Source organism: Lonchura striata, chromosome 2 (genome assembly GCF_050655825.1).
Source record: "Lonchura striata isolate lonStrDom1 chromosome 2, ASM5065582v1, whole genome shotgun sequence".
NCBI lineage: Eukaryota > Metazoa > Chordata > Aves > Passeriformes > Estrildidae > Lonchura > Lonchura striata.
Genome location: NC_140704.1, coordinates 36817721 through 36844107, shown reverse-complemented (window position 1 = coordinate 36844107; position 26387 = coordinate 36817721). Strand labels below are relative to the sequence as shown.

The 26387-nt window shown below is 37.0% G+C and overlaps 1 protein-coding gene across 2 annotated transcripts in view; it reads right to left on the bottom strand.

Annotated features, from left to right (window-relative positions):
- The window catches only part of KCNH8 (potassium voltage-gated channel subfamily H member 8), a 186575-nt gene extending 161677 nt beyond the window's left edge, over positions 1 to 24898 (bottom strand). The window contains exon 1 of one of the 2 annotated variants that reach the window (XM_085568971.1): positions 18239 to 24898. In XM_085568971.1, coding sequence (XP_085425097.1) covers positions 18239 to 18314 — 76 coding nt within the window. In that variant the 5' untranslated portion in view covers positions 18315 to 24898. The remainder of the gene's footprint in view (positions 1 to 18238) is intronic. The other variant, XM_021538123.4, reaches the window with a different exon arrangement.
- Positions 24899 to 26387: the final 1489 nt, after the last annotated feature.

Below are 26387 nucleotides of genomic sequence, written 5' to 3'. Positions count from 1 at the left end.
GAACGACATACCCAGCAGCAGCTGGAACTTAGCACAACCTTACTGCTCTGCCAAACAGGGATGGGACTTCCATGGAATTGGCCACTCACCCCAAAGGAAGTTTAGGTTGGACCAGAGTAAAAACAATTCCCTTTTTTAAGTTTAATTGGTATCTTTTTTTGAAAAAACATTCATTCAGAGCAGTAATCAAAGAAAAATTAAGTGCTAATGGATTTGAGAAATGAATAATTTCATAGTAATTAAGGAATGATAGCCAATATTTGCAGATCATTGCATATCTTGAAGATATTTTAAAAGCATTAATTATTCTTCAGAGTTCACTTGCAAGTTAAGTGTACATAAAGTCTTATTTCAAGGATGGAAGAAAACTGATTTAGGGAATTTTGTTATTTACTCATCCTTGTAACTGCCTCAAGAGCCAGAATGCAGGTATAACTTAAATCATCCAAGATGCTACATTTATACTGAAATCTAGAACTATCACATATCTTAATTTCCCCTCAGATTTGCCCTCATACCACACTCAGTCTTCCTACTTGGAAAGTATTTAATTTCCTATATTTTTGTGCAGTACATTCTGAAGGAACATGATAGAAAGGAAGCATGACCATGGGACACCCAGAAATAATGGGCAAAGCCTTTACTGAGGGACAGAGCACCAATGCAACATGTGGATCATCACCTTTGGAAAACTGCAGAAATGCAGTCTACTGTGCATATTACTGTGGTCTCACTGGGTGTGGCATGTTGCTACAGGACATCATGCACAGTGTCAGTGATGCTTCCTGCTATTCCAGACCAGGAATGAACCAGGTCTCCATGCCCACTCTTCCTGTCTCACAGATTGTGGGGAATTAGCAGGGCACTGTGCTTGGTGCAATGCATCAATGCAGCAAATGTGAAACATGCTGCAGATACCATACAGGGATCACATATACAGGTTTTATCTAAATTAAAGGACAAACGGGAGATCTATTTTTAGAATCATAGAATGATTAGGATTCAAAAGGACCTTGAAGTTCCAGCCCCACTGTTATGAGCTATTCAGACCACACCTCATTTTTAATGCAAACTCATTAATAAGAGGCAATGATGTATGTTAGTTTGAGTTAAAGTAATAATATTACAAAGCAAATTCAAGTACTTCCTATAGACCTACTGCCTGTGCATTTTCCCATTATTCAATGAAACACCTTGCACAGCTGCAAGCAGTATCAAGAGAGATGAAGATAACATTCCCATGGAAAATCTATCTGTGAACAATCTGATCTGTGGAGTGACATTTTCAGCCCTCTTTCCTTTTTGAAATCTGGTCTTGCAAGTTCCTGAGGAACAGTGAAGGGGAGCATGCAGTGGCAAGCAGCCAGTATTTCCAGCTTGAGAGGGCTTACTCTGAAAAGGATTATGGTTTGGTGGGTGCACAGAGCTCATTCTGCTTACTGGGAAACATTTTCCTGATTACTACCAAATGTGAAGCATTGTTACAGGACTGTTAAGTTCCACAGTAATCACCCAAAGGCCTACAGCATTATGAATAAATGTGAGGTAAGTGGAAAACAACAACCCAGTCACTCCTGACTCGCCTGTTTCCTTTTAACCTAGAGTGGGCAGCTTCTCATGGTCATCTGTTTCTACATCTACTCTATTTACCTCAGCATCAAAAGCCAAGAGTTATACAAGAGTTTTAATTTGCAATTTAGCTTCATTAAAAACAGAATTAAGTTCAGACTTAGAGTAAAATCAGGGCAACCCTGTGAAATAACATTCCCAGTTTTAATTTGGCACATAGCTTTCAATACATTGCTCTGCAGATGTAACCTACTAGTGATGATAAATATAGCCAGTAGACTTAAGTTCAAATATCAACACTAGGTTTGTCAGAAAGAAATTTTATCTCTGAACTGGTTTTGAATTCAATCACTGCAGCAATTAGGACTTGCTGTTTATATAGATATATATAACAGCAGATATATATATATATGTATATTATATTTATATATACAAATATATTTTAAATTATTTAAAATGATCAATAGTCTTCAATTATTGAACTTCATAACTGTGGCCATTATGACCACTTAAACACAGTGGAACAAGACCACTAGTGGTCCCTTTGTCTTATCAAATTTCAGGCATCTATTCTGTATTTCTGTATTCTAATCAATGGAGAGAAGGACACTTTTCAGATGGTGAAAACACCATCTGGACTCACCTGTCCCCTTCCTATGTCTGGAAATCCATTTAGTAAGTGTATTCCTAATAAAGACACTAAAACATTTGGTCATCCAGAAGTTTCAAATTCTAGTTTAAAATTTACTTCATTCCTTAGACTTATCTGAAAATTATATTTCCAAGAATGAAGTCATTTATAAAAAATAATGCACTGCAAGTTATATAGAACATGGTGACTCATCAGACTTGGATGATTACGTATAAAATAATTTTGTATCTGTATTTTGATATCTGTCAGGGGGCCTAGTTCCTTATTACCCAATTTCTACTCATGGAAATATGAATGCAGGCCAAGGCAACCAAACTGGAGAGTTATTTTTCATTGTTAATGATAAAGCTCAGGCCTTTTGCAATCATTGGTTCTGAATGAATTTTTTAAAGTATTTCTGTTCTGCTGATTTTTGTGTTATAAATGCATAACTTCATAACTCTTCCTACCAGTGGATGAAACTATTTTGAAATACTTAATGGCATAAAATATTATAAATCAATGGTTCAGTTTATATGGAAACTACTCTGATATAATCTTTACCATTGCATAGAACAGCAGAGAACATAGTAAGTACATGATATTCAGAGACTCCATACCAGATAATGCTGTTATTTTAAGGAGAAATTGTTTTCATGGGAAAACCACAAAAGACTGCATGAAAGATTTGGAGTATCATGCAAGGTGTGATTCACTGGCAGTTACATTAGTGATTATTTCAGTATATAAAAAACTCCAAGCAAACAGTAATCAGACTTTGATTCTAATAGCAAAACCAGATAAGTTCATGCTCCCCAAGTACATTTTTTGGCAAAACCAAAACACTATTCAGCAATATTAGAGATATTAAATAACTAAATATATACTCAAATAATGTATTTTTTGATAATTAAACCATTTTGTGCATATTAAGACTGGTACTGATATCACACATATCTGAAAAAATATTCATCATACCCAGACGGGTTAAATTTATTGCTATAAATTTGGGTCTTTTCTCAAATGTCAGAACTATCTCCAGCTGCTTCATTTTGTGTGCTAATATATGATTTAGCTGAAACAGTGTAAAAATGAATGTTTTTAGAAAACTCATTTAAGTGTCATTTATTTCTAAATTGTCTCAAGCAAATAAATTATTCCACTTGGGCAGTAATTTGTATGGATGAAATTAGTTCAAGTCCATCTGCATGGAAAAAAATGCAAGACAAGAAATTAGGTAGCTCTGCTTTTGACCACTCTTTCACTTTCTGCATCAGTTCTTTAGAGGTGTGCTTCTCAGGGTGTTATGCAAGATCCTTCCATAAAAGCAGAAAAAGGCAACTCTCAAACATAATTGGTTTCACTATTTCCAGATATGAGAGACTTGAGAGGCACTATTATGAGATTCTTATAAGTTTTATGCAGTTATGAAGGGGAGTTATACAGTCTATTTTAGACCTCTAATTAGAGTGCATCCAAGAAGCACTAAAGATTTGGAATGCAAGATTCCCTCTGCAGACAAAAGAAAGAAAAGCACTTTCCTGTACTCCATTCTGCAAATAACTTGAACCAGTTCAGCAAAGAAAAATAGTGCCATGTTCACCATACCTTTCAGAGGTATTCAGTGCTAAAAAAACCTCCTGTCTAAAATAGTAAGAAGGACAAATAGCATATATGACTATCTTCCGAGCATTTCAACTGATTTATTTTCTCCCTCACTGCAATAGACACAGAGTTAATGCATCACATTTACTTTAGGTTCCTGAAGCCAAAAAAGCCTTAAACTGGAAAGCTTCAGTACAGAATCAGTTAGATGTCTATTTCAGAGTATTCTAAAGAGTGATATTTGAGCTGCTATGGATTGCTCATGCTTGCTGAATCTCTCAAGGAAGTTTTAATGTACTGCTGCTTTTTGTAATAAAGCAAACAGGACTGAAGTGACTGCATTTCCCATACACCTCAGATTCTTCTCCTCATCTTCTCTCTTCTCAACACTAAATCCCCTGCCTATTTTCAGCAATATTTATCAGGGAAGAAGAGATACAATAAGCTTTATAAAACAGCCAGGAGAAAAATTACTTGTGCCCCAATTTCACAAAATTTTAGCATCGGTTTGACAGTCTTGGATTACAGAATATTCATATAGCAGCTCAACTGCAAGAGTAAACAAGGATTCTTTGGCACATAGAATCATTTTTTATCCCTTTCATAATTCTTGCAACTGCAAGAGCTGAAGAGATTTTTTTTCTCTGATACTGTAGCAAATATTAAATGTTAGAATTTCAGCACTATGTGAAATTAGGAACCAAAAATTATTAATTAAAAACAAAGAGAAAAGGACTATCCAAAGAAATTTTCTAGATGTCCATTTCAATTGGTACCATGTTCACTGCATATTAAAGCTGACCAGTCCAGGTCTAGGGCTTACAGGTTTTCATTTCTCATCAATGATTTTATATTTCGGTTATGGAGAAAAACTTGGGTTTGTGCTGCTGTTCTCACAAAACAGTTTGGAACCTGTGAATTATTTATGGAAATAAAACCTCACAGAACTTTTACAGTTAGCCTGGTGAATGAGGGAGTAACTCAATGTCCCCACACTTCAAGGACAACTCTCTCACACTTGGCAAAAGAAATTTTCCTACTGATCTGAGCTGGGTCAAGAATGGTCTTGAGAGAAAGTCAGGTTGGGTCACTGGCATCCAGTTGGAATGAAAGGAATTGGGAAAGATACTACATTGAAGAAACAGCTAAGTGCACTTGGTTGAAGTGCCAGGAGGTTCTGGTCTTGATGATTTTTAAAGCAGGAAACACACCATGACACCTTAGATTATTCATAGTAGTTCTATTTTTACTTTCAGTAGTTTGAAAATAAATTCAGCTGTCCCTCAGAAAATGCAGTTAATACCAGCAAAAGCCACTCTGTTTTTGATGCTTCCCAAAATGTGGTAGAACACAATATTGCAATCCTGAAGTTCTGAAATAAAAATATATCAATGTGATAAAACACATAAATCATTGCCACATTTTCACCAATGTAAGTTTGTTTGGGTTCCTCTTTTACTTTTAAGCATTTTTTTCTTTTTAAACATTTATGCAATTTCTTTCTCATTTTGGTCTGAAAGCTGTGTGAAAGCTGTGTCATTAGAACAACTTTTTGGAAAGTAGAGGAACAGTTTTTTCCTCCTAGACATTTAAAACTACATTTAGATGAAAAGTTTTTGTCTTGCTGACTGAGCATTAATGTTCTGAAAGATACACATTGCAAGTAAAGATAGAATTGCTCTTTATAGACATGCTGTTTCATCATAGTGTAGGTTGTTACAAATTTCATGTGGTGAAAAATCCTCTTCATTTCTTCAAAGTCTGTGATTGAGACCATTACAAGATTAGAAAAAGTGAGATATTTTCTGTTTCTAATGCAAGATTAGTTTCTGTGGCCTAGACTATCTAGTTCCATGCTTTGTTCCTTCCTGCTTGTCATCAGTATAGTTTCAGCCAAGTTTAATATTTCCAGCTAGTCTGGTCTTGTCAGGATATCATTTTATAAGAGTAATTTTGGAAACACAGGGTCAGGATGGAAATATGCTTCTCATCTGCAACAATCCATTCATATAAAGGAACTATCTGGAAGGATTAAGAGTGTGAAACTTGTCCCTTTCATGGCAAGAATAGGATAGATAAGGTACAAGAGTGGTTTTTAGTGGTGAATGTCTCATAGGAAGTGTAACTCTCATAGTAATTTGGACTTCTGAAAATAAAATACAGCCTTCACTGTTTTTACTTCTCTATTTCTCTTCTGCTGTAGCTATTATGTTCTGTAGCACTATATTTTAACATATAATACCTAGATGCTACAAGAGATCTTAAAATTATTTTGGTCGTCATGACATTTCTTGAGTAAAATGTTAAAAGGCGACTAAAAATTACTTCTAAAGCTGAAAACTTGATAAAATTTCAGGATTGATCCAAAGTTTCAGATATTAAAAACTGAAGAGAATTTTTTTTGCTTTATAAATATGTTTTAGTTTATCTTCTATAATTACACCACGTGTTTGATTTTAAGTGCAAGCATAAATTGATGTAGGCACTATTGAGGATTTAACAAATGTACAAACATATCCCTTAATGTGGAGCAGCAGTGCTACCAGAAAGAAATTAAATTTTTGTAGAAAATTTGATTTATTTCTGGGGACTATTTTACTTTCTGGATAATACAGAGAGAAACTCTTGACTTTTGCCTCATAATCCCAACACACAGGCCTGTGACTATCAGACAGTGCTGTAATTTAGACCCTTTCCTGTCAGGGGTGCAAATTATTAATGTAGATGCCAGTTCTGATACTTGATTTTTTATTCAAGGACTTATCTGGAAAAGAGTTTCCCAGAACAAGGGAAGTATTGGTGCTTCCCTGCAGCAGAACAGCAAGCCCTACAGTTGTACTGAGCCTGGCTGCAAGATATAGCCAAATTTTCATCACCACCCCCAGAGATATTCTGCATCATGTGGCCCAAGATGGCATTGTATTATGTGCCAAAGAAAATGCTGGTCTGTCAAAAAGGAAGAATCCCATTTTTTTGCACAGCCAAACTATTAGAACACTCACTGCATTATTTTGGTGCCACGAACTTTGCTTGCCAAGCCTGAAAAACCTATCAGGAAGCACCTGCTTTCAAGAGGAAACTATTCTGTTATTACATTTAGTTTATTGTGCCATTCACAGATTCTCCCTGGAAACCATGAATTAGACATGATAAATGAACACAAAAACATTCAAGTGCTGTGCAAACTGCTACAATACTCTAAGCATTAAAACAGATGAAATAAAATCACTGTTCTCAGCACAGCAATATGCCAAAATTTAATAGCTAGAAAAACAGCTACTATCAAACTATGGAACACCATAATAAGGATTCTTTCTCATTAACTTCACTTTAGAAAAATACTTACTTGAATAAATAGTTATGTACATCTTAATTACATACAATCAATTTTATAGACTTCTGAGCATCAAAAAGGTTAGAAGCCAATGTCTTAATTCTATAAATGTAAAAAACTTCCTCCTTCTTCATTCTTGTTTCTCTTAGAAAGTCATACCATAAAACAGAATATGTAAAGGTGGCAGAAGATGTCTCATAACCTTTAATAGAGCACCTGGAAACATTATTTTCAATGACAGCTCATATAAACTGACATATCAACCATAACAGGCTGGGGAAAAACCTAATAATATTCTTCCAATTAATTCTAACCTCTTAGTTTTACTTGCAATTATTTCACTCAGCTCCTAAAACTCAGCTTATTAAGATCCATCCATCATGGTGTGGGTCACACAGTATTTCTAATGTTGGGCTTTCTGGCCTTTGTCTTCCTTGTGAGAGGAAGTGAGAGGACCTTGCCTACACTGAACTCATAAAAGGGAAACTTGCTTTAAAATAAAGAATAAAGCTAAACTGCAAAATAATTACTATAATTCCAGATCATTTATTTATTTAAATTACTTTTATTTCCGTGAACTTAGTCTGCTGCTCCCCTGGAAGAGACACTCCTCATGCTCATCATTTGTGAGAGTGCCAGTTGAATTATTTACCTGTACTTCACATCTGACTTTTTGATGCATAAAGTGGCTGGTTTTATTTCCACCTTTTTCTTTGAGTGATCATATCTATATATATAAAGTTATTGCTTCAGTAATTTGATATATTCCAGGTGAGATTGATACAATATCAGGTGGTGATTATTTCTTTTTAAAAAGCATACCCATTAAAAACCCAGCAGAACTTAGCAAAATTACAATAATTCACTACAAAAGACACAAACAGAAGGTCTGTATCTCCCCTGACAGTTCAATCAATCATTCCCACGAGACAAACATCAGCAGAAAAATTAATAAATGAACTATTTATCCTATTGAAGCATGACTTATTCTGTAATTAAAGCAGGTTATCACCTGCCTATATGTTTCTCTATTTATAAAATTATTTGAAATACAAAGTGTTGCAATGTCCAGATAGATAATTGCTTTTCTGAAGATACTTTGGTGTCAAAAGGAAGCACATTGTTGATATATAACTGTCTTATTTAATCAGAACAAAAGCAGGAGAAAAAAAACTGCAATTCAGATAGCTCCAACTGGATGCAGGCAGCAGTGTCTGCATTTCTCCAAGACTTACTGCTCCCACTATCTAATTTGATGATTAAAACTGAGTTCTAATTGGAACCAAAATCCCAAATCCCCATCTGGATCCTGCTCACAGCACTATGAACTCAGTTCAACACCTGTCTGTCTTATTTATATAAGAATCACGACTGATGTGTTTAAATGTCTGCAGTAATTTCCACCTGTCCATCTGACTCTTGCTGATCACTGCCTCTGCTGCAGGGATCGATCAGCAGCATGGGGAAGCATTTGGTTCATTCCAGAGCAATACCTGCTGCTCACTCAGCAACCCCATCAGTCAATCCATCTCTGCTTTTTCACAGCTGCTCCCTCCTCTTTCCTTTCTTGGCCAAACATCACTTGCACACTTTACCACCCAGGACTATCCCTTACCTCTAAAAATCAATCACCTCTGCAGTTCATCCTGTAAGTAAACTTTAAAAAAATAATCAATTTTGTGTTTAAGGTTTCTTATAATCTGGGTTTTTTAAAGGTTCTCAAAGGATGAGAGACTGCTTTTTTAAAATTCAGACATCACGTATGGCTACTCTTTACATGTACAAAAATTTGTTAATTAAAAATTAACTGTAATTGCAAATGAATTTGAGGAAAAAAAAAATCGCTGATTCAGAAGGGGAAATGGCAAGCTTTTACAGGGAATTGAAAATAGTTGGATGCAGACCTCCACCCTATCAAAGGAAAATCTTTAATCTATAAGCATGTAAAGGGTGGATCCTGTCTGTGGTCCCACACTGCACTGCAGTGAGTTCACACGACTGATGTGGGTAGCCAAGCCTCCCACCCCGTTCCTTAGGGAAAGTACTCAGTGCAGTACAAGGGAAGAGCATCACCTGCCTAATTCCAGGCAAGAAGTTTTTGGCAACAGATGCACGGACCATGCCTTGCTCTAACCACTCTCAGGTGCATGCTCTGCAAGGCATGGCAGTAGAGTCACTCTCCTCGTGAAGTCTAAACATCTCATATATGTCAACTAAAAAACCCCCAAACACACCAATAGCTTTGGGTAAATATTCTTGTAAACATACAAAGAGGTAGCAAAGACAGTCAGGATTTCTAATGCATCCTGGTTTCTGTTTCCAGTGCAGAAGCAACTCTTGAGCATGACTAAGAAGATAATTTAGTCATAGTTCTGCTTCAAAGAAGGCCATTAAAACCATGGCCATTAAAATCCCAAACACTAATTTACAGTAAGACCTTGAAAGGCCCCCAAAATATAGTGCATAACCACACTATTCTCTCACCTTTTTCCTCCCATTCCATCACCCAATTATTACAGCACTGAAGCAGACACAACTTACAGCTATATATATATATTCCCCTGTAAATCAGGGATCCTGTTAATTTTCTTTAATCTTGGCAAATGTGTAGCTCAAGACCTTTCATTAATATTTATTAACTATTCTTTTCTACATTGAGCTTTTAATTATTTAAATCACTAACATATAATTCTATAACTACAGGTTTTATGAGGTGCATTTTTCTTCCCATTGTTCTAAAAGTGAAAAAAATAAAATATTAAGTCCAAATTCCAAACCTCAAGATCTTGCCACACAATAGAGAAACAATCCAGTTTAATAAATGTAGTGAATATCTTATCATCTCACAAACATAATGCATAAAGTGAAAAGAAATATGTGGATTAAAATACCATGTATTTTGATTTCGACCATTAAAAAGCACACAAAAAAAGAAGAGAGAACAGCTTGTCACTGATACACTGATTATTATTGACTTTTGAAGGTTTTTTACTCTCCAAGAGTTCTTTTGATCTTCCCCAAAGAAGATTGTTTTTGCTGCAAAAATATTTTCCTCTAAAATAATATTCTTTCCCCATTATTTTTCTATCACTATAAATTCCTAAACTAAATTGTGAGAAATTCCTAACTAAAATATGAGAAAAGACAGAACTTTTGAAAAAATAAATACTTGTCCAGGAGTTATCTGACATTTGGGGGGAGGCAGGGGGGAAATCAAGCTATTTGTCCAAGGAAAATTTTCTCATTCTAAACCTCAAATAAATGACAAAAGGAATTCTTTTTCATACCTTTGGAATAAGATTCCTAGTCACATATCATAACTAGCTATTGAGTGAGATGGAAGGCAAAAAGAAAAGGCCACCAAAAAAAGCTGTAACAATGAATTTCAGGTCTATTTGGCTCAGATTAATCCTTCTGTATTTCTATATGTTTAAAAAAGAGAAAAAAGCAAAATAATCCTATACTCCTAGTCATCAGAAATAAGGCCTGAGGAGAAAGTGAATTGAGTGCTGGCACACTGGAAGCTGTTTCCTCTTCAAAAGATCAACAGGGAAGACGACATATTTCTCCATAAGACAATTGTCTTCAGTTGTCCCTGAAATGATTGACAGCCAGCATTAAGCTTTAGGGATGCTCAGACGATATTTAATGTCAAATTCAACGTTGAATGTGCTTGTATTTTAAGAACAACACCTGTTACAAAGTCTTTGAATACTACTATCAGTCCCAGAAAACAGAAGGAGCCAGAAACTCTTGGCAAGATAAAGTCCAAAAGAAGACTTATTTTTTTACTGTTTATAAAATCTCTCTGCTGTCTGGGATTTGAGAATATTGCATTTGTTTCTTTATTTTACTGTGCCTCCCCATCCTCCACCTCTTTCCCTTGACACCTTTTCTTTTTTTCCTTGTTTCTTATTTATATATTTTTAGATTGAGTGGGCAAGAAACAGAATTACTCTGTGAGCAGGTTTTTCCTTACCTGCTTTTTCTTTTAGTCACTTTAACACAAGGTAAGATGAGTTTGCTTGTGATAATGCAAAACTGCTGTAGCAACTGCCTTTGTTAAACTTTTGCAGGCTACAGAATATGTAATATATGTACTGTGGTTTTTGTTCAAAAATTCATTTCCTCAGACTAGTACTAAGAGCAGTGAATGCTCTGTAAACCCCTATCTTACCTCATTTATTTTAACATATTCATATACATCTATTTGATTACACTTCTAAATGTGCTTGAGGCACTGTTTTTGTCTTTATTGCACTGAAAAATACTCTGAGTGTCTTTCCTTTACATCCAAAAAGACTGGGAATGTGTATAAAACTGCTACCTGCACAAATAAAATTAAAATTCATAAAATAGAAGTTGAATGTACAAATGTAATTATAACAATAAGAGAAATCTGTTTTCAGGATAAACCTATTTACTCATTGAAATGCGTAGACAGAGAAAAACGTAATGTTTGGGGAAGGGAATAAAGGGACATATACAGAAACTTTCTAATGGGAATCCAGATAATCATCTATGGTTTGGAAACCCTAAAAAATTTCTTCCACTCACACAAAGTACATGTTCATTCAAATATATGTAACTTCAAATATACAGACTTGATTTGATTACTGCACTGTGTATCAGGTTTCTACTCAAAATCAATACAGAATATTCTTTTGTCACTCAGGAAAAAAAGTCCCTTATTTAAAGAATATTTTCACTCTTATCTCAAATGCTTGCCTTGAATACAAATGTAGGGTTTATTTCTCAAGTAATGATGTGTGCTATTAGTCCAACTTTATATTTATAATACTAATCTAAGATTAGTGTGATTACTGAATTATATAGCCTCTGAATGGAAGAACTACAAAATTATAATCCTGTCTTATTTCTGTCTAGTAAAAAATAAGACAACATCACCCAAAACTTTGAATACATCAGTATTTTCTCTAGCAATAACATGGACTCTGAATACAATATACAGTAATGACTATTTTTCATTATTTTAAAGTGATTGCACATTAAAAGTAATGCCTGAATACATTTTTGTTTGCTTGAATCAGATCCTTAGGACTAGAACTCAAAAATTAAGCAAAACATGGTCTTATGATGCCTTGAAACCTTTCCAATTCCATCTTTCAGGTCTAATTTCAGCTCAAGTTAGAATCAGAAGTTACTCTAACTGCTGAAAGTGAAGAAAACCAGATAAACTGACCTTAAATTATGAAGTTCTACACCCCCAAAATTTGTGCCAAAAGAAGATTTTCTATTTGGCTGCCTAATCTAGCCACTTGGTTACTTCCAGCAAAGAGCAACGTCACAACACAGGTTCCAACATCCAATCCCTGTTTTGTATTAAAACACATATTGGCCTTTTTTAGTAATGGAGCTACAGCAAGGTGCAGTGCTGGTCACATCTCACAGAGAAAAGTAGAGAGAGGTAAGGTCTGCTTTTTTGGGGCTCTGAGATGAGAACAGGCAATATTCTTTCCAGTTGTTGACCATATATTTTTCCAGTGACAAATGATTAATTCACAACACCCCATTATTTACTTGTTCAAGGACATGAGTAAAAGCACTAAACAATTCTGCATTAAGATAGGAGCAACAACAGAAGCATCTTTGGAAATTTCCCTCTGGCCAACTCACCCCATCCCTACAACAAAGAACTTGACCAGCTTCCCTTCTCTTATTCCTTCAGAGGGACAGTTTGACAGACCACCAGATTTTACACTGTCACTGCTTTGAAGTCTCATTGACTTTGATTAGTGCTTATCATAGTTTGAGTCACCCTTCCTTGGTCACAGGATTTTACAGAATCTCAGAATCAACTCAGTTGGAAAAAACCTCTGAAATCAGCAAGTCCAACCTATGACTGAACACTACCATGTTTACACCAAGTGCCATATCCAGTCTTTTCTTACACACCTCCAGGGACAGTGAAGAATTTCTTTCTAACCTAAGCTTCCCCTAGGACAGCTTGAGACTGTGTCCTCTCATCCTGTCACTGACTGCCTGAAGAAGAGAGCAATCCTCACCTGGCTACACCCTCCTTTCAGGCAGTTGTAGAGAGTAATAAGGTCTCCCCTGAGCCTCTTTTTCTCCAGGCTGAACAACCCAGCTCCCTCAGCTGCTCCTCATAGGACATTCTCTCCCGACTCTTCACCAGCTTCATTGTCCTGCTCTGTACCCACTCCAGCACCTCAATGACCTTCCTGATTTGGAGGGCCCAGAACTGGACACTGTATTTTAGCTGCAGCCTCACCAGTGCCATGTATGAGGCTATGATCACTGCCCTGGTCCTACTGGCCCCACAATTCCTAATACAGACCAGGATGCCAGTGGCCTTCTTGGACACCTGGGCACACACTGGCTCATGTTCAGCCAGCTGCCACCCAGCACCCCAAAGGACTTTTCTGCTGGGCAGCTTTCCAGTCACTCTGCTCCTGGTCTGTGATTGGAGCATATTTTGTCTTTGTCAGGTGGACCATTCTGATCCTGGAGTCTGATCAAAAGCTTTCCCCCCACCCCTGGAAACTCAGTTGTTGCTTTTCTACATCTGACACTGCTGCAATTCTTGAGCCTGTTTGAGAGAGAACCCCCAGGCAGCCAAGAAGCACTTTTCTGCTTTTGAAGTTTCTGTGATACTATTAAGCAGCACATTGACTGGGGTAGAGAGGACAGATTCATCCTGAATGAGACAGAATTTGACAACAAAGTTGCAGAAAGTGTTAGTTCATTGGCTCAACTTAGCAGACATCACCAGTTTGTTTGTGAGACAGAAAAGCAAGTGCTGAGGGTAGCTGGGAAAGAGTGGGGGAGGAATCTGACCCTGCAATCTGGAAAGATCACTGCATACAAAGGCTTTCAGTCTGTACCAACTGACAATGATGCAAAAGAGACAACCTGGTTCTACCCACCAGTGCCAGCAGAAGTATGCTGACATCACATTTGGAATGCTTAAATCTGTATGTTCTCATCAGGTACCTTTCAATCACACCTCAAGGTAACTAAAACAATCAGAAAACTGATTCCATTTTATCAGGAAGGAAAAAAACACCAGTTATGAAAATTGCTGCTTAGGTGCAAAGATCCTTTTGATAGTACTTGAGCATGATTTTAATTGGAAAACATATTTGAATGTAGAAGTTGTTCAGTAAATAGAGAATTAACAAATTATCACCATTGACACTGAGCAAGAAGGAATTTACTCAGCTTGATCTTCAGGTTAGATGGATAGTGTAAAATTGTCAATAAAAATATGAAGTACATGCTTAATTTGGAATCTGATCACATATGACAGACAGGAGATAATTATAGAACTTCAGCTGTCATTTCATAGTATAACCATATACAGAATTGTTTTTATTTTTAAAATATAAATTAATAAGGCTATTTACTGAATCTCTGTTAACTTTTCTCCCTGAGAAAGTCACAAATTTTCAGAAACCACCACCTTAGTGTATATTTAATCTATTTAAATAAATAAATAGTGCATGCAGAATATTTTTGTACATATATATATATATATATATATGTGTGTGTGTGTGTGTGTGTGTGTGTGAAAACAATAGAACATAATTTCTTACCATGCAACCATTTCTGAATGCTTTGCCTAATCTAAACAGGGTTAAGAAGCAACAACATGCAAATTTCCCATTCAAAATTTGAAGTGAAATAACTCACTTCAGACATTCAGTTTCATAATATTTGGTGGTGGAGTTAATTATAGGTTTATATTTGAAATATTTCCACACTTGAAAATGCTATTTTTTTAAAAATATAAAAAGAAAAACAAAACTAAACCAAGCAAAAGCCTTAAACCACACACCACTCACTTGAAAATACTTCTGTTTGTTTTCCAAGTATGCAATAAACACATTGTTAACAGAGGGGACAAAAAGTCTTTGGATGACTTGGTGTTTACATTTTGCACAGAGAGGGAAACATTGTGAGAAACCATTAACTTAAATTGTGATGTCAGGTGCACAAAAGTTATTTTTGAGTTGGAAGAAGGTGTCAGCATAAAAGCACATAGGCAGAGCCAAGTGCTCTGATTTGGAAATGCAGAGAAGCAAACCTTTAATGCTGCTCTTCCACATGTGCAACACAGGTAGTGGGAAATTTGCAGGAGACTTCTGCAATCTCCTGCACAACTAATAGTAACACCAAAATTAAACTAATTGCTTTCTTTAGCACATGTTATTGGTTTTATATGTAAAGAATACTTATGTGTACCGTAGTGCAAAAAAAAATATCTACTGGGAGAATTCCGAGCACCTGCAAAGAACTTGTTTTATACATTTTCCGAGATATGTAGTATTTCATAGTGTAATTTATAGGTGCTAATTAGACATAAATCACTGCAATAGTGTAGTTTAAAAAGTTCTGTCAATGAAATTTTGACAATTTCGTGCAAAGCAAAGCATATTTTCTAATATTATCTGGAATCCCTTCTTGCACTTTTGCCCGGAATTAGAATTATCCCTCTTCTGGATTAAAGATGCATTGGTGGATTAGTCTATCGCTGATGACAACATAATATATCCTTCCCAGAGGCTTAAACTGGAAAGAGGTCTGTTAACTACAGACCGTATTAAAACAACAGGAAAGAAAAAGAAGGAAAAAAAAGGACATTGGATATGATACCGTGTTTTAACATTTAAATATCATCATGTGGGAAGTCCAAGTTAGTGAAACATAGCCTCAGGTTCGGTGCCATGGGTCAATCCTACTCTTTCTACAGGCTGTATCACCTGTAAAACTAGTAAAGCATGGGACTGATTCCTGCAAGGATTAGCCATGCCTACTACTTCTAGCTTTATCCACCTGAGCAAGCTCAGGAATACCAGCCACACGGGCAATTTAAAAGAAAGATAAATTAGTTTTAATTTTTCAACTTGATGGTCACATATGTACACACATTTTGAAAAATTGTGCTTCTTTAATTTTTTGGGCAGTTAAAGAAGTATTAATTTTATATTTAAATTTAGCATTTCCAAAGCAACAAAGCAGATGAGCTGTTTCTGAACTATTTTCTATTTCTGAAACTTTGTTTCAGATGACATGAAGTTGATTCATCACTTTAACACTCTAAAGGAGATGTTACGCTATTCTGTATTTTAAGAGACATGCCAGCAGTTTTCCATAGAATAGCATCTTTCTGCAAAGTTTTTCTAGGTGTAAAACCACATAGTACATAAAGCATCTTTCTGTATGAATGTCCTGGAATATTTCACATACTAATAATTGTACAATGACAACTTCTAGAATACACCTGTTTAATATTTAAGCCAGATTCTGGAAAGCTTACTAAAAAGAAATATTTCAATGACTCTAATAAATAGATAATGTGCTGTACTTTCTGGTGAACTTAAACACCTAATTACATTCTTTTTCAATTATATCCCAGGAAAAAGTAGATTAGTTGCTAGCATTAAATTTCAATGTAAGACACCGGGGTCTGTTTTTTGTTTAAGAAAAGGTCAGTCCTTCACTTCATGGAAGTCAGTAAAATCACTGGCTTAAAAGGGTAGCTCAATATGGATGTAGAATCCAGCTAAGAAATAAGCTTTCTACCACACTCGCCTGTTGGTGTCCCTGAGAAGATGGGGATTAGACATTTTTCTGGTGTTTTCTTTAATAAGAGACCTGGATGTCATCACTAATATTACTTGCTAAATTGAATCGTTGAAGAACAGTATAGAATATGTGAAGTGTTTGTGTGTGCAGCTCACAGATTGTGTGCTCCATCCTCTGAAAGGAAACCATTGTGAAGGGGGAGGGTCCTGAGCACAAAGGGAAGAATTGCTTTTCTGGCAAATGGCAGTATCAGCAACAAAAGTCCAATAAGAGCCACATGCTTCAATATGCAGTAAATAATACTCATACACTTTGTCGAAATAAAAGGTTGGAGGATGCGGGGCAAAGGACTTTGAGTTCTGTATTAAAGGAATTTAAAGGTACATCTAAGTAGTCTTATGAGCGATTGCTTTGTAGTGAAGTATCAGTTACACACAACCCTGGATCATAATTATCTGTGTATCCTCAGACTAGCAGAGCAGTTACAATGCTGTTCTGTGCTTCTCTGCAATTGATCTCTGTGACTGCATCATTTTCTTGACGTTTTAGAACTTGCTGATTCAGTAATCACAGTTCAGCTGTCTTAATCACACGGTAATTGAACCATGGAGAGAATGCCAATAATCAACAAGATAGCAATGCTTTCAGTCAAGAAACAGCTAACAGCAACTCAAATCTGAGTTTGTTCTCCACTATCGATGTCTAGATTTCTTAGAAGGGAATTAAAGGGAAGGCAGTCCATTTTGGCCCAAATCCGCTATCTCCCTGCTCTTTTTATTATGCACGAGCCCCGTTAAAGAAGAAACAAAAGTCAAGAAACAGGCGGGTCCTCCCGCACGGCCGGAGGGGGAGCAGGCCAGCCGGGGAAGGCAGCGCCTGGCCGGGGAGCTGCGCGGCGGGGCCGAGCGGGAGGAGCGGAGCGGAGCCGGGCCGGGGCCCGCCCAGCCCGGACCTGTCCCTGTCCGTGGTCCTGCAGCCGGCCCCGCCGCTGCCAGAGCCGCTGCCCAGGGCTCCGCTCCCTCCCCGGCTGCCTGCCTCCGCCAACGCCCTGCAACAGCTGCTGCCACTGCTGAGCCCGATTTACAGAAATTCAGCTTTTGGGGAGATTTCCAACCCCCTCAAGGCTGGGGATACTTAACAAAATAAATTCCCCAAACCTCCTACCAAAGCCCTGCCCAGGCTTTGAGCGTGCCTTTCCCTGGCGGTCTCTCGGCTGCCCGGGGCGCGGGGGAAGCCCCAGTCCAGCGCGCAACTTTCCTGCAGGGAGCCGGGCTTCTGCCTCCTCGGAGCCCCCGCGAAGGGGAGCGAAGACGGGGGGACCTGGCGCCCTCCTCGTCTGCAAAGCTGCTGAGAAGCCAGGCAGGCGAGCGGGAGAGGCAGAGAGCTCCCTCGCCTCGCCTTCCTCATTGCCGGCTTCTGGTACCAGGGAAACCCCGGCGGGGCGGAGGGAGGAGGAAGCTCCCCCCGTACGCGCAATGCCCCCAGCGCATCCCCTTCTCCGGGAGTCCGGAGCCCCTGCCCGGACTCACGTGTGCCGTCAAACCGGGTGGCGATGGTGTCGAGGAAGGTGTTCTGGGGTGCCAGTAATCCCTTCATAACCGGCATTTTTCCAGCGCGGTGCGAGGTTCCCCATCAAAGTTTGTCTACGAGGGTGGCTCGAGAAGAAAGTGCAGAGGGCGCCCGGGGGAAGGAGGGAGGGAGGAGGCGGAGGGATGGGGAGGAGAAGGAGGATGGGGATGCCGCCGCGCCGCCTCCGGCGCCGGGAGCCCCCCGCTCGTCAGCCGCGGCCCCGCACGGCGCTCCCGCCCCGGGCAGCCGCGCACAGGTGCGGAGCCGCGCCCGCTCCCCCTCCCGCGCCCCTCCAAAGGAAGGGGGAGGGGGGCGCCTGTGGAGAGCCCCGTGGGGAAGGACGGGCGGCAGGAGAGCGGGGAGCTGGGAAAGAGCCACCCTTATCCACCTGTAGCCGAGCCGGGTGGGGCGGGGCAGCGCAGGGACTGGCGGCCCCGGGGGCTACGGAGCGTCCTCAGCCCCCGGCAGACCCAGACACGTTTCGGCTCTAGCATCTGAGAAGGGTCCCAAGCATCTCAGCTCACAGGGACCTTCTTATATGAGTAACAATATTGCAGGGTGAAGCACAGGCTTACTTTGCTGCAAGGAGAAGAAACACCCGTGGTAGATAGCAAATGCCTCTGGAGGTGCTCATTGGACAGTGAGTCTGGGACATGGATGATTCTCCGCCAGCTGTGTGGCCCCAGGCATTATTTGCATGGTTAGGCTATTTCATTTATTTAAGGAATAGGCATTTTTCTGTGATTTTTAGTACATCCTATAGCATTCTTTCAACATTCTTCCCTGAAAAATTCCCAATTTTTTTTTCTGCCAGCCAAAGGGTGAATGAATACATATCCTAGCCTAGAAGGTCTAAGGTGGAAATTCTAATAAATAAATATGTAACAATAGTAATGAAGAAGTGACATTCCATATTCAGATGAGTAACCTGCTCAGACTGATACCATGGTTCTTTAAATACTGTCAGATAACTCCATAGTACAGTCATTTCACTTACTGTAGCAGCAATGGGAAACTTCCCTATGTTCTTTCAGGATTATAAATCCCTAGAGAAAAGAAGCGGGGGTACACACCCTAATCTACAAAGTCACTGTGCAGAGGAAGCCTTTTGAGTTCTTGCTATTTTAGAGTACTGATATTTGTGCATTTTGCCATTCCTGTTTATTTAGGATTCTCTCTTTCTCCAGATGGTTAGAAGACTTTGACTCTCATTTTTTAGCATAAGCAGCAGAGAGAGGTTACAAAAGAGAAAAGAATGGTCTTAGATAATGAAACATAAACACCCACCCCCCCACCCACCCCCCCAAACCTCAGAAAATGCTGATACATAGGGTTTCTAGCACAATATAAAGTCTACCCACGGTAACCTCACCTTGGCTCTGGAGAATGTAGCAGTATTTTGCTGAGATCATGAACCTGTCCAGTTGCCCTTGTACTAGAAGCCTTTCACAAACTAGTTGATATAGAGCTGCCAGATCAGTTTTCAGAAGGAGCACATGAACTGAGAGACTGCCTGTACAGTACTTTGGAAGTCTTCAAGGTCTCAAAGTACTATCAGTTTCTAGCTACCTGATAATCTTCAATTTTGAGTTAACCTTGTCCTTAAAGTATATAAGCAGAAGCTTTGTCCTTAAAATATACAATTTTTAATGCCAGCAATTTAAATTTTTCATTATTATTCTAATATCTTCTAGTTCAATATAAGCAGAGTCACAAAATTAATTTCTAGTCTTAGTTTTCCATTTATTCTCTCTGGCTATTTGGGTTTGATGGTACATGTACTCATTAGTGAAATAAAGAAAATTCTGTTTCAATACCTGGAAAAACCTGAAAAGCATGATCAGGTTTTTACTTCTGCCAAAGTGCTCAGCAACAAACATTGTTAAGATAAATCCAAACCTTTGAAACCTTACAAAAGACTTGCCTATGTTGTAGCCTGTGGTGCTGTAATTGTGTTTCAGTTTGCATTTTTTTCCATGGCCTGCACAAACACCATTTAAGTAGGGATGCAGTGAAAGAGAAAGGAATTAATTCTTAGTCCTAGTACAGGCAGTCAGGAGAAGCAAACCCGTATGTACATTTAAACATATAAGTGTATGTCTCAATTTTGCTCATCACAAAAGGGAAAAGAGACAATTTTCCAAGGGAGTCAAGTTGTTGCCTGGAAAGTCTGCAAGCCCATAAATGGCCACACTGAGTCTGAGCTGTAATCATGTTTTAATGGCTGTATGATGTAACAGCTTCAGTAAGTTCAGAGCTTTATTAAGAACTCATGGAAATTTCTTAATCATGAGACAAAAATGTTTTAATAAAGCCTTAGGAGTTACCTTTAACAAAGAATACCAAATAGTTGTGCAAACACACAGCTCAGAAAAAATGAGTAAGTGCCATAGTAGTTACATGGCATATTCCATGTTGATAGGGGTGAACACAAACTAGTTATTGTAATTCAACACTAGCCAGGGAGATGTGATAGCCATGGCAGTGAAAGCTTTACCTGTAGGGAAATTCTGCTGATGCACAAGAGGGAAGGATACCAATTGCTGCTGAAAGCCTCTTCATCACTGAGAACTTCAGGAAAGAGGAAGAAAGTTTGCTGTTCTTCAGAAGTACTCACAATCATGCCATACTGTAATAAATTGCTTATGAAAATGGCTACATGCCATGAACACCTAGTAATAAGCTCCTAAAAATTGTGTTTGTGCTCTGTGTATCACAAGACAACCACTCAAATGCCTCTGAAGTAGAATAAAATATATTACAAAAATAATGTACATAAAAAGGCTCGAAATACAAAAGATGATAAATTAAAGTGCAGTATCCTATTTTGCACTTGTATTGAGCACATTCTAGAGACTTTTATTCATAAAAGTAAAATCCTCCTTAATCCAAACTGGTACTTCAGAAAGTTTACTGCAAAACACAGAAGTTCCTCAAAGCAGACAAATTTAACAGGCTGAAATTTCAGTGAGCAAAGACAAAATAATTAAGAAAAGCAGACAAGAGCTGAGTATATGTAAAAAGGAGGTAAAAGGAGCAGCTGAAAGTTTGCAGTCAAGTCCTAAAAAATTATTTTTCACCTTTAAATGGAAAGCAAACTAGGGACTCTGAATAGTCATATATATCTATATCTATATCTATATCTATATCTATATCTATATCTATATCTATATCATCTATATCTATATCTATATCTATATCTATATCTATATCTATATCTATAAATGTTTAAGGAAAATTAAATTAAAAACTCAGGTGATTTTTATCTTGTTTCAAGAAACCAGCTTTCAATTTTGCTGTATTAATTTCTAATATCTGGAATATCTGGACATAGTACCTAATAGAATACTTATTTTTGCTGGAAAAGACAGGTAAGCAAGAGTTGGAATCTAACTTTGATTTTTGTGTATAAATCTATATCCAATTTATGTAAATAGCCCGCTCCCCATATTCCTTTCTTTTTCACTGTGGCGCATTTTTCTGAATTAAAAAGCATAAATATATGTAAAAATATATGGATAAGAGTTACAGATAAACAATACCAAAGCTGAGGAATTAAGTACTGATAGCACTGCTGCTATTCTTCAGGATGCCATTAGCATCCAGAGATTGCAAATTAAATTTTCTCAGGGTCTTAGAGTTTAGACCAGAAGGACTATCTAAGAAAATAAGGTTTGCCACTTCAAATTACTCAACAGTATATTAACAAAATCTCAACCATATATTTCCCGCTACTTATCCACAGCTACTTGGGCACTCAACACAGCACATTACATTGTGAGGCATGGTATCATCTGTATTATTGCTTGTTACCCAGAAATGTGGGCACGGGCAGAGTTTTTCATAAAATACAAGCAAGGAGCAGCATATTGTAGCATTTTTGCTCATAACTTTTCTTCATTTGCAATTTAACCAATATAACTTTTCCCAAATTTTGTTATTAATATTCCACAGTATGATGAATTACCTCATGAAGCAAGAAGTCAGGAGTTGCTTCCCTGGCATAACCATTTGAGCTCAACTTACCTGCTACAATTATGCAAATCAAAGCAGATCGTGAAAATCAAATTAACAAGGACTGCCTGTAGCTTACTTTTGTGCTTGAAATTGCCACCCACTTATTTGTTTGTTAACCCTGGCGTCCAGTGGAAAAAAAAAAGGAATCATGAAAAAGCCTGAAAACACTAGGAAATAGCAAAGAATGGCAACCTCCTGCTATCTGCAATGAACAGATTAAGTTAGTCTGAAGTAGTGTGTGTTAATATTATCCTGATAAATTATTATTGTGCTTCAATAAATGCTGGCCCCTGCCTTTTGTTGTGCATAAGCCAACAAGAAAATTTTTCAAGAATACAGCTGCATAATTAAAACTCTGACAAACAAGGGACAGTTTGTGTTGAAGATTCAATGCAAAGCCAGCACATGTGGCTCAGGAGGAGACTAAACTCCTGCAAACCAGAAGAAGTTGCAAACAAACAGAAGAATCCCTATCTGGTGGTACTTTGAATGAAGTTAAAGATTCAAACCTCACTTTTCCTTTGCTCCTGGCAGACACCCATTAAACATTTTGGCAAAAGCCTAATTTCTCTTTAATACTGGTGTTAAAGGATGCAAACCTAATGTTCAGAGACATGCCATTCACTAATATACTGAAAAAGCACTGTGGTGGATGCACAAGGTTCTAATTATACTGATATCACTATCATATTAGGCTGCAATTTATACCTTTGCTTTCTTTTGATATATATAGGTAATCATGGATGCTTAATTCCATTATACATATTGTTCAACTAAATAGATTAAAGATTTATACAATATTGATTTGTGTTTTGTATGGTTAGAAAGCTCTTCATACATTCACAGACCCAGGTTTCATGTGTCCATAGGATTTACAAGGAGAGAAGATGCTGTCTCATTTTTTACAAAGTAGAAAATGAATTAAGATCTAAAGGTAGCTCTGTAGTCAAACAAAAAAATTGATTCAATGATAAATAAACTATCAGACCTCAAAATTAATAACAGTATAAAATTTCTGTTTTCCACTTTCCTTTCTATAAAAGCAGGATCATACTTTCACCTCCAAAGATTATGTGGATATTGTTAATGTTCACAAAACAAGAAAATTTCACAAAAAGCTCTGATAAAGTTAGTAACAAATTAGCAGTTGCTATTGAAAAGATTGGATAGCATTCAGAAAGTTGTTGAATCATATTTCAAACAAGAACGAATTAAGAAGACACTCAATTGCTCTAACATTAATTGAGCACCATCATGTGGGGAAAAAATCATTGTTTATCAGAAAAAAGTACTATATAAAGGAGATATGTACCTCTATGCACAAAATTTGCATCCAAAGCTGAATAAACAATATCTGTTTTGGGTGGAATTTGGTTTTCATTAGAAAACAAAACCAAAACCCCCAGCAAACTAAAAACAAAGCCCTCCAAAATAATACTATTATTATTAAATAATAAGTGAAATAAAATAGCTACACTATAGTTCTGGTGACAAACCTCATAGTTAACTAAATAGAAACAAAGTTTTCTTCTTAAAAATGTTGCAATAAAATAAAGATTAAAATAAAGTTGAATTCAGAAGAGACTGAGGCATTGTAATTGCTTATTTTGTATTTACTGGGTATGAAAGACATAAGCCTTTCACCCTCATTGTGGCATTAGAGGCAATGTTGATTTTAAAGGATGTTTTAGATTATTCCACATCTCAAAAAAGTGGCGATTTCAGTTAATTTTGTTCCAAATTCTTCCTTTTGAAAAGGAATTAATTCACTTAATGAATATCAAAATAGCTGTTGACAATATTCTTTGCAGTAATATGAGAACTTCTCTTTTTTATGACCTAGAGTTTAAAATACTTTCATTATAAAATGTAATCCATTACCATTTATTTGCTTGAATTCAAAGAATATAATACCGGAATTATTTGCAAGGTAAGATTGTACTCAGAGAAAACCAAGGAGAATTCAGTCCAAAAGTTTAATGGTTGATACTGATTGAGCAAGAGACATGGAGGGATGCTTTGAATACAGAATAATTGCAAGCACAGCTCTAGTTATGGGATTTTCTCTTAAGCCTTAAACATCATCTTCCTACATGCAGGTGAAAAAAGTGATTCCTCCCACAGATCCCTCCAAGTTAATTAGAATTTGTGCTACCATGCTTCTACAGATATCCCCTGAATACTGGGAAATAGCTATCTAAATTTCATGATTACATTCTAAATGTCATTATTGAAAAGCAACTCCAAAGACAGAAAAGAATCCCTTCATAAGTACACCTATTTTAAAAAATCTTTAAATCAGATCAGTCTAAAATAATTTCTTCTGTACCTTACCCGATATATTTTGAGCACAATTTATATTGTGCTGAAACATCTTCAACATCTCCAAAATAACTTGCATGACTCAGCCATATTTTTCCCGATTTGCACCAGTTCAATAAAGAGCAGGATGAGACACACCAGCTGGTTTGACTTTATTAATTTTTCTGACCTGCAAAGCACCATGGATAATGCTGAAAGAATTAAGCAGTACAGCTATGCTGGTCCCTAGCACTGTTGTAGTGCTGATGTGAATTAAGATTTTGGTGACCATCCATGAAATGACAAGAGAGCAGGAAGTGAGAGCAACATTGTTTGTTATAAATCACTGCAAGTCATGAAAGACTACCAAGATAAAGAATACTCAAAAGGAAATAGAATAGTACTTCACTAGATGTCATCTTCAGATTTATCAGTGCAATTGCCTTGACAGAGAATTCATTAATAAAAATCCTGAGTGGCATTACTAGGTCTTCTTCCTTCTTTTCTCTTAGATTTTACTGCATTTTAAAAAGTAAAAATCTAACATTAAAATACAAGATTAATGTTTAAAACAAGTTAAAAGCATTGGAAAATTCCAAGCTCATAATGTACAAGTACTTTTAATCACTTCATATCATAAAGACACAGAAATTAATGCTATGATGTACTTTTAACAGACCTTTATATTAATATCTAAATTAGGCCTGACATCTAATTTATCTACCAAAAACATCCTCCTAGAGAGACATAGATGAAAATTCTCGTATATTTAGGGGTTTTGATGGTAAATATGAATACCACTCAATTATATGGCTTGTTTGGGTGCTAACAGTAATAGCACATTTCTCTAAGGTGCAATTGGCAAGCTTTGCAGAAGTCAGCAATAACTCGAAGTCAGTTACTAATTTTTGCTTTTGAAAGCTCCCAACAGAGAAAACTGAAGTTCTTCCCATTACGTAAGTGTAATCAGCATATTTTTTAGTACCTTTCATAATATCTGAGCAATAACTGGATGATGTGAACTTAATTCTTTCAGCATTGTTTTACACAGAAATAATTCAGGATCAATACTTATGGCTGGTCAAATGTACCTTCTACTTCAATACATATAGTAAGTGTCCTTAATTGACATGTACTTTAAGGTATCTTGAGGCATTTAATCTTTGCCATAGAAGATTGTAACTACAACGAGCACAGAGATAAAAAAGTATATTTGATGTATCATTAAAATGTCATGAGCACTAGTGTAAGAAAATTCCCAAATTGTTAGAGAGAAATGTGTTTAACTCAAAAATATATTACTATAGTTCCAAAATACTTGTCTATAAAGTTTAAATGCACTTAAAAACCCCAAGATGATTTATTAGTATGAGTACAGACTCACCAAGATCAAATGCTTTGCCAAGAGTTCATAGAAGCAATAATAAATTTGTCAGGCCAGTGAATGCAGTAATACCTTTTTCTAATTAAAGAAAGAGAGTGAAGGGGACAAGGAAAGAAAAGAAGTACTGATTTAAAAATATTTAAAGTGGGTTAGAGTTTTTCCAAGAATCCTTGCATCAGTAGACTAGGTAAAATTGGTAAAGATAATGCAATACATACATTCTTTCAGAAATGGAATAAAAGTGCCATCTCCACAGATTTTAGATAAAACCTTTGTTAACTACAGTTCAGGTTACATGACTTTTTGACTATAACAGTGATAACTGAATTTTCTTCTACTTAAGTCAATTGCATGACTGTTTAAAAATAAATTTAAAACCCCTACAACACAAAAAGTCCTCAACAACC